Source organism: Epinephelus moara, chromosome 14, assembly GCF_006386435.1.
Source record: "Epinephelus moara isolate mb chromosome 14, YSFRI_EMoa_1.0, whole genome shotgun sequence".
Lineage (NCBI taxonomy): Eukaryota > Metazoa > Chordata > Actinopteri > Perciformes > Serranidae > Epinephelus > Epinephelus moara.
The window spans coordinates 1,266,294-1,275,871 of NC_065519.1; the positions used below are offsets into that span (position 1 = coordinate 1,266,294).

The window sequence follows — 9,578 nt, forward strand, 5'->3', positions numbered from 1 at the left end:
ATCAGTTTCAAACTCATAACACTGACACATATTACAGCTATGTCATGTTGACACATCTTAAACCTATGTCACCTTGACACATATTAGAGCTATGTCATGTTGACACATTAATGCTATGTCACATTGACACATAATAGAGCTATGTCACTTTGACACATTAGAGCTATGCCACATTGACACATTACAGCTATTCCACATTGACACATTACAGCTATGTCACCTTGACACATATCAAAGCTATCTCATACATGAAAGATTATTGTAACAATTTCATCAACTACAATAAAATTCCAGGACTCTTCCAAAACTTTCAATGACTTTTTTGCTAATTCCTTGACTTCCAATCCTGGAAAATGTGATTGTGAAATTTCATGACTTTTTCAGGTTTTCCATGCCCCTTGTGACCATGAGGTCAGGACAAACTCTAGTGCCAAAATCAGCATGAAGTAGAATGCTGCCGACAGGTGGCGCTGATATTTAGTTTGTTTCAAGTTGTTAAATAACCAAAATCTAATGTCTTCCAAACGTCTCGTGCCAATGTCATCTTAAATGTTGAAATAACATTTAGTCCTACGGTACAGAGAACAAAACCATTTAAAACATTTACAAAATATAATAATGTTAACAGCCACAACATTAAGTTCTAACATCATTACACATTCAAAAAAATTAAACACCTGATTTTCATTCTAACCAAATTTCTGTCCGACATAAGAGTCCATCATACCAATGTTATCTGTGAGTAAACGTGACTGATTTTATAACTGTATGGAAATGAACTGAAACCAATTACAGTGTACTTTGGAACAAAGGTGTTGGTTGAAGTTTACATGGTTTGTAGTAAAAGACAGATGCTGCTCAGTTAAATTAAACTAAAGTGTGTGTTTTATGGCTTTTATTCCACCCACCTGGTGAGAGGATACAATCGAACCCTGAAGACCCTGAAGCTCGTTTTCAATGCTGACCAGCAGCTTCTCAAACAGGGGCTTATTTAGCCAGTCACTGGTTCCCAGTTTACGGTACTGAGGCTGTGTGGAGGACAAACATGATGCATCAGACAGGAAACACTCTCATACACAGAAACAGAGAATCTGCAAGAATAAAAAAATTCCATATATATATATATATATATATATACATACTGTATACATATATATATATATATATATATATATATATATATATATATTTATACATATACTGTATATGCACAAATTCAGATTTAAACAACTTTGAGGATCAAGTTCCAGTTCAATAAAATATTTCCCTGACTTTAATTAACTGATAATTTTCTTTGTTGATGAAATTATTTTTTGTTTTGCAAATTATTTTTTGGTGCTCTTATATTCCTCACAATCCTGCTTCTTTGATCATGTGTGCTGGATAATTTTATTATGAAAGTCTTTGTAATCTTTATTACGCAATTTTTTTAAGACTTTTATAGGCCTACTTCGTTCCAAAATTTCTCCACCTATTAATATTCTATGAATTTCTTTGGCTTTCACTACTTGTTCCTACTTTAACTTTAAAACTGTCTCATAAATTCTCTTTAAAAAACACAGCTGCTCACTGTAGTTTTTATTGAATACAGGAGGAAAAAATGACTTTGTTGGGGATTATTTTCAGCTGTGGATGAATCCACATTTGGTATTGTGAGTATTTGTGCCAGTGGGACGGTGTATACATTAAACTACAATCTGTCTGTGTTTAAAACAAGGCAAAACGATGGAGGAAGAGAAAACATCAGGCTTTTTAATACACACACAATATTTTGTAGTTTTTTGTCTCTTTTACATGAGCGTTGTTGACAATAATGAGAAAACTGACTTTATAATAAAGTTTAAATAAGCTCACCTTGAGTGCCTCGTGCACAGGTTTTAATAAATATGTGTGAGCAGATTGTTCCATGTCTGCCAAAACATCCAAACAGTTTTTCTGCACGTCCTTTTTGAACAGATGGCTCTTCTTCTCGAGGACATCCCTGCAGACGAACCACAGACGTCAGATTGTAATCTTTTTTAATTTTAATATGGTCAGACCTCGGTCTCGCATCTCAAAATGCCTACATATCAGAAACTGCAACCTACCTGAACTGTTCAAAACAGCCGAGGTTTGCTTTGATGATCGGCTGGCTGTTGGGTTTGTTTTGCTTGATGACATCATTTTGGAAAATCTTAAACCTGCACGAGTTGAAAAACAGGAATTTTTTGTTGTTGAGTAAACACTTAATGCCTTTTAAAAGATAAAAAATCCTCAGTGTTGTTACCTCTGCATTAAATCTTCCAGTTCACTCGTTAAGTTTTGAGCCTTGTGCAGATCTCCAACAACTTTTTCAGCTGAAGTCACCATACCGTTGATGAGCTGAAGACAGAGAGAGCACACAAGTCAGTCACATCAACTTGGACCACAGAGAGTCATGGGAGTGGATTTTCACTCCATCCCTGAAGAGTAACTTCTGTCTCATCCCCTCTCATCCCATCCCCTCTCATTCTGTCTCAACCTGTCCCCGTTCTTGTGTTGTGTTTTTAGAAAATGTATAAACTTCTGCGCAAAGGACTCACTAATGTACCGATCTGCACCACTTCACATCATCAGGACAGCGTACCTGAGCAGGTAGAGTACAGAGTACCTGACCAGGTAGAGAATGGCGTACCTCTGTAAAGTGCAGAGAAGCTGCAGATTCAGATGTTGCCTTCTTGAAACTGTACCTGAATGATGTCATAGGCCACATGACTAACAAAGCAGCCTTCCTCTCTCGTCGGTTCCTCTCCGTTGTTCCACTTTTGCTTTGCTTCCTCCAGGACGTGTCCGATGTACTTCATCAGCTCTTCCTGAATGCACACAACATGTGGCTGTCATTTATAAACTATAACATTACATATTACACAGATTTGACATACATGTGAGGAGTTGCAACAGTGACAAAATCCTGAAACTGAAACAGTACTGATGCTTCAGGTATTGTTGGAGCCGTGCCTTTTAATTCTTTTGAAAATTACTGCCTGATGCTGGTGATTGAGTTTAGGTCAAGAGGCCACACATAACATTAAGATTCATCCACTGGGCATGTGAATATACACAACACATTTCATGCTAATCTGACCAGTGGTTGCTGAGATATCTCACTGTGGACCAACTAAGTGTTGGACGTCCTCTTTGACCAACAAACATCAGGACCATTGGACTACTGTTTGTCTTAAAATAGTCGAAATACACCTGAAACTAAATAAAGGTCAGGTCACAGTTTCAATAAAGCTACCAAATTACAACTGTAAAACAAAGCAGGCAGCAGCTTAGCTCACCTGTTGTTTGTTCAGGTATTGATCCTCCAGAGGTTTCAATAACTGTTCAGGCAGCAGCTTTCCCAATGCTTCAACATCAATCTCACTGGCCAGCTCTGGTTTCTGCAGGATTCTGACAGAAAGAGCAGATATCACAACTTTCATCAACATCTCCAGACGTTATAATCTGAAATCAGCTTGTTGTCCCACTTAAGTTTCAACATTTCAAAACAAGGACACACAGCAACTTGTTGTTGACAAGACATGAAAATCAGGGTGTGACTATAAAACCTGGTTTGTCTTTTTGCTGAGTTGCATTAGATGAGTTTTGTAATTCACTGCTGGTGCAGAGCTGCAAGATCTGTGCCACTCCTGCAACTGGTGTTTTACACAACTTTAGTCCCAGAGAGTGAAAGCGATTCTTCCTCATTTATTTAACTGATTTCACATGAGAAAACTTTTTTTTATGAAGGCCTCACTCGATTTCCAGGAACATCCAGACCACAGTGAAATAAACTAATAAACTACAGGCAGAGTCTCTGCAGATGAATACTCCTACACACACTGATGGCAATGATTAAGGAGGATTACCTCTGATTAAGTTTATGTTTGTAGTGAAATCCAGATCAGTAAAACTTTAAGGCCAAAACTACACAAACAGAAATTTATAATACTTTTAAATGTTGTGTTCATTTCTAAATCACATCGTCTCCACCAAACATTCAATGCTAAACAGAAAGTCCAACTCAGTCCGGCTACAGTGGTACACAACCAGCCTTAAAACAAATCAATGTCTATTTGAACCCCCCTTCCCCTTATCTGGAAGTTCTGGCAATATTTGTCTCCAAATTAAATTAAAGCAGGAGAAGCTTAAAATGGAAATACTGACTTAAAATACAAGTTCCTGAAAGGTGTACTTGAATAAATTTGTTGAGAAATCTTTGGATTGGTAGACGGAGAATGGACGGACGGACATCCATACTGACAGATTAAGTCTCTGCTGTTACCAGGACAGAAATACACCAATACAGAAACAGACATGAATTGAATTGAAGTACTTACTGTGGATAATACTCGTTGACCCAGCGCAGGAGGAAAGTGCAGTCCTTGTCCTCCAGACCAAAGTCTGCGATCTTCCTGAGTCTTGCGCTGAGAGTCTGGTGGTACAACCTGCCGTATAAATTACAGATGTCCAGCTGAGGAGGGTAGCAGCTCTTCACCACATCCACCACAAACAGCAGGTCCTCCTTCAGCCGCCTGCCCATGCTGTGGATGTCTGCCTGGATCGTAGACTGGTCCACCTGGTCAGCAGGGGGGGTCAGAGGATTGTCCATATCCATACGCTCCTCTACCAAGTTGCAAAGCTTTGAGTCGTGGAGCTTCTTCCAGCCACTAGGCCTCCAGGCCGGAGTAGTCCAATCTCTCTGTGTCCACAGCTGGTCCTGGTCATCCTCCTGCTTCACGGCCTTCACAGCAGACGTCAGAACCTCCAAACTGACCTCGCCCAGGCTGAGAGATAGTCTAAGAGTCTGCAGTACGAGGTCCTCCAGGGCCCTGCGGTCTGTAGCAAGCTTCTTCACTTCTTCTTCATGATGAGTCAGTGCCTCCTCCTCCTCCTCCTCCCTTATATCCCCAAACAGACATTCCTCTCTCTGTATCAGGAGCTGGCCGGCTTCACACAAACGTTTTACCTCAAGCATCTGCTCAAAAGTGACGATCACTGAGAGAGAAACATTTCAGATGTTTATAGTAAATCAGAGAAATCCAGATTATGTTTAAAGCTTCAGCAAACAATTCTTTTTTATTATGGACAACTCTGCGGTGCTCTGACTAAAACTGCAACTTCAAAATGTCCAAAACTCACTCATATTTAGTTTAAGAAAAGAGAGCGGATCCTCATTACTCAAATGTTTGTCTCTTTTCTCTTGTTACACAACTTCAATCACATAATAATTTCAGCTCTGACAGCACTCATCATGGTGTCATAACTTTATTTCTACAGCACTGATCTGTTATCTGCTGATTATAGCGATGTAGCTTCACTGACCAGTTTGGGGAATCTGTTCGCTCGGTGAGTCGTGTCCATCGGTGGTGGTGGTGGTGGTGTTGTTGGTGGTGGTGTTGACACCTGCCTGACGTCTGGGGTTTCTCCTGAAGTTAAACCCTGGAAGAAAGTTCCACCTGAAGCCTTCCGTCTCTGTCAGCATCATTATCCGAGAGGAGACACGAGACCAACAGTCTGAGAGATCCTTTGAAAAATCTACATGGACACAAAAACATATGTCCAATGTTTGTTAATCAAAATAAAAACAACAGCAAAAAAAAATAAAAACAGGACATGAGAATTAAAGTCAATAAAAATACAGACATAACATTCACTGTAACTGTGAAAACAAGATGCTTTTTAAAAAATCCTCAAACATCAGACTTATCAGTGATTGAATAACTTAATCAGAAACTTTCTAAGGACTATAATAATTCTTTGTTTCAGCTGCGACTCACCCCGATGATCTGTCTGCTCTGTTAGAAACTCTACAGCTGCTCTGAGCTGGGGAGGTCTTTAAACAGCAACAGGACGATAGGCTCTGCCCACTGATAATGTAAATGAGTGGTGGAAAGTCCACACACACACACACACACACACACACACACAGAGGCTGGACTATTTTTAGAGCGTTGAGGCGACACTACCCTCCTCTCAACTTTTAGGAGTCAAATATCTCAACAGTGAGTTCATGGATTGTTGTGAAACTTTGGAAAGACGTTCGTGTTCCCCACAGGATGAGTCCTACCTACACACACAGAGCCACCAGCAGGTCAAACAATACATGTTCCTTAAACTAATGATCCTGCAGACACAGTTTTGTTTTCAGGTGTCGAGCTGCACCTGATCGAACACTGATGGAGCTGAGGTGGAGCCACAGACTGTAAAGTAGTGACTGTCTGAGCGGGTGGAGCGGCGGAGGATCGATGGGGATCTGACCGAAAAGCTGAGGACACTGTGAGCAAACAACCTGTCAATCAGACTCACTTTGGGCTTCATTGTTCAGCCCTGAAGGTTGATGCTTGGTTTTAGAGGAGATGTCACGGTCACATGTCTCTCCTGGTTAAAAAAAAAAAAAAAACTGAGATGGATTTAATTCTTAAAAACTTCCCTCCAAAGTTTGTTTTAACTGTTACAGACAAGAAAACATCCTGACTGGAAACAGCACGCAGCAGGTGATTAAAACTGACCGTCAGTGATTTCACAGTCATCACAGCGTGAACTCACACGATAAACTCATAAACTCATCGTGACCGACTGTGAAACTTTAAAATCGGTCATTCTATTTTTATTCTATTTATATTTTGTGTTCAGTTTTTTATTTGTTTAATAAAAGATTGTTGGAAATATTTTTTCTTTATTTTATTAAAAGCTATTTGCTGTATTTTTTGTGCCTTGGATATTGTATTTATTGTTATTGTAATATAATTATTGTGATATTTAACAGCATTATTGCATATTTTCCTCATATCGTGCTGCTGCACAGACGATATTAACAAAGACATCACCCACCCAGCAGCCACAGCTGGTTCACCCTGCTGCCGTCCGGCCAGCAACGTACCTCCAGACATTAACACAGCTTCTTCAACTCGACCTCATTCAGCAGCGTCCAACATTCACACACGACAGACAATTTATTTTTAAACAAGCCTCAGTCCCACTAACATATGTATGAGTATGTTCTGTGTGTGTGTAGCATGACGGGATGCAACTTACATTTTATTGTGTAAGCATGATTAAAACAACAAATAAATGAATGTATTTATGATTTGACTGTTTATATTATATTTAATATTTTAACCAAATATTTAGACCCTCAACTCTTTTCACATTCTGTGCTTGACACTTTTTTTAAGCTAAAATATCTCATTCACATTTATGAAAAGATTCATTACATTTTATTTATTTTATTATTATTTTATTTAGATCGGATGAGGAGTGTTTGACCTTGTGTTGTGTCTTCAGATTTTCAGCAGGATGTTTAGAGACTTGTCCTGAAGACATTAGAGTGTCGGCTGTCAGCTCCTGTCATCATCAGTCATACAGTTAAATCTTCTTCACCTCAGTCAGGGACGCTGTCTGAATGTGTCTTTAGTTTGTCTCTGATAATCTGCTCTGGAAAACGTGACGCTGCAACCACACTTCACTTCTTAAAACATCTTAATACAAATACACCTGATCAAAGTGCCACATGTAGTTCAGACCCTGCTGATGACAGGTTTTCTTACCTGGTGCTCTACAGGATCTGCAAGCGAAACAGCAGCGAAGCGTCAGACACATGGTGCTCACAGGTGTGTCCACTTCCTCCGACTGAACACAGATGCTGAGTGACAGATGTCAGGATGTTGGTTAAGTCATACGTTGACAAAGTTCGCTCTGCTTTCCATTTATGATTGTTTCCTGTAAGAGCTCACAATTATGATGTGAGAATGGTTTCAAAATACCATGCAGTTTAAAACTCACACTGTGAGGAAGGTGTTTTAAATGTATAGAAACAATTATTGATCCCTACATACAGACACATCATTCATCACTAAGTTCCTTTTTCTATGAAATGAACTTAAGCTGTTTGACCTTTCAAAGCGCCTTACAAAGCTGACTGTGGTTCACTTCACAAACTGCCCTGAAATAAATCAGTTCACACGTCTGTAGAAAACAGAGAAGTTTGAGTTTTAAATGTAAAATCTGGCCACGACAACTTTTATTTTTAATCATGTTAATCAGTGATTGATAGATATAAAGAGTTGTTAACAGAACACGCAGCGCACTTCAGTTTAAAACTGTTGTTACTCAAACTGCAGAACAAAAGATTTCATCTGATCTGATCGATGAAATTGATTAAAGTCATGGCTCTTGCAGAGTTCTCCAGGAACGACTCTGTTAACTCTAACCCTGAAGTGACGTAGTTTATGAGGTGACTGTGTCATAAAGGGGGGATGAGGGGATGGTGGAAGGTGTGACACCTGAGACACCCGCCAAGCTGCAGACTGTGGATCAACACCGACAATACTAACATACACATTGTGTGTGTGTGTGTGTGTGTGTCTTAGTGTGGTTACACAGAAACAAACAACTCGACCACCAGAGTGCATTTCTGTGTTTCTGTGTGTGTGTCCTTAAACAGGGATTTGTTTTCACTCCATGAATCTAAGTCGCATCATATCGATGCAACATTTCATATCTGACAAGGTTTCACACATGGAGTAGACCCAAACGCACGACTCAAGGACACAAGGGCTTTTCAAATACACAGTCTTTAATGAAGACGGCAGGTAAAGGTGAAGCAGTACCAAAAAGGGCAAGAAAGAGTCGCAGTCCAAAAAACAGCAAAAGACAAAACACTTGGTACCTGACGCTAGGAAACAAAAGGCTGGAACGTTAGTAGAGCTACTGAGACAAACTGGCACTGACAGGAGGGAGCACACAGACTAAATACATGAGGAGAGGGAAGACAATGAGACACGGGTGCAACAAATTAGGGCGGGGCAGGTAATCACACCAGAGGGAAACGTGACAGGAACTAATCTGAAATGAGAGGAGACAAAATAAAACAGGAAATGCAGAACTGAAATGAGGACTAAACTTGACAAAACATCACAATATCATATTGTAATGACGTATCATATCATATTTTGCAGATGTTCAGATGTGAATGAAAAGTGAAAGTATCTAGGTGGGCCACACCTGATCAGAGGGTCAGACCTGCTCAGAGGGTTAGACCTGTTCAGAGTTGCCTCAGCACCAAAAGAGAAAGACATCTTGTGAAACTAACAGACAGTGCCCCAGTAACCACAGCTGAACAGGTGGAAACAAACAAAACTGAGTCTATACAGGAAATAGGATGTTTTCAGTTTGTCTGCAAGAAAGTTCAGGTTTACGATCATGGGTCCTTAAACCAGAGCGGAAGCATGGCTATTTATTCTCCATTAGTGAGACCCAGTGTTGTGGGTGAAACACTACCTTACTCAAAAGCTATGTCAGAGTTGACTTTTTGGTATTCAGATTCTTTTAACCTTGAGATGTTGCTTTTGCTTGCTTACCTTTCTGTACTGAGGAAAAACTTTATACACTGAACAAACATATAAATGCAACACTTTTGTTTTTGCTCCCATTTTTCATGAGCTGAACTCAAAGATCTAAAACATTTTCTATACACACAAAAGACCATTTCTCACAGATATTGTTCACAAATCTGTCTAAATCTGTGTTAGTGAGCACTTCTCCTTTGCCGAGATAATCCATCCCACCTCACA

General features: G+C 39.7%; 1 protein-coding gene across 2 annotated transcripts; it reads right to left on the minus strand.

The window, feature by feature from the left end:
- Window positions 1–857: 857 nt before the first annotated feature.
- tnfaip2b (tumor necrosis factor, alpha-induced protein 2b) lies at window positions 858–7,656 on the minus strand. Of its 2 annotated transcripts, none has more exons than XM_050062143.1 (9): window positions 7,554–7,656; window positions 5,329–5,541; window positions 4,344–5,001; window positions 3,303–3,414; window positions 2,709–2,831; window positions 2,267–2,361; window positions 2,088–2,180; window positions 1,855–1,981; window positions 858–1,028 (listed from the first exon to the last, which is right to left on the minus strand). In XM_050062143.1, the coding sequence occupies exons 1-9, from the start codon at window positions 7,603–7,605 to the stop codon at window positions 873–875; spliced, it is 1,629 nt and encodes a 542-aa protein (XP_049918100.1). In that variant the 5' UTR covers window positions 7,606–7,656; the 3' UTR covers window positions 858–872. The 2 variants fall into 2 exon arrangements, with proteins under 2 accessions (XP_049918100.1, XP_049918101.1); XM_050062144.1 differs by lacking the exon at window positions 7,554–7,656 and adding an exon at window positions 5,784–5,923.
- Window positions 7,657–9,578: the final 1,922 nt, after the last annotated feature.

Bases quoted from the DNA above. Each gene is read 5' to 3' on its own strand.
- tnfaip2b (XM_050062143.1), bottom strand. From the start codon at position 7,605: ATGTGTCTGACGCTTCGCTGCTGTTTCGCTTGCAGATCCTGTAGAGCA. The intron at 5,002-5,328 runs GTCAGTGAAGCT...TTTCTCTCTCAG, and splicing joins CGAACAGATTCCCCAAACTG to TGATCGTCACTTTTGAGCAG. The intron at 2,181-2,266 runs GTAACAACACTG...CAACTCGTGCAG, and splicing joins CTGGAAGATTTAATGCAGAG to GTTTAAGATTTTCCAAAATG.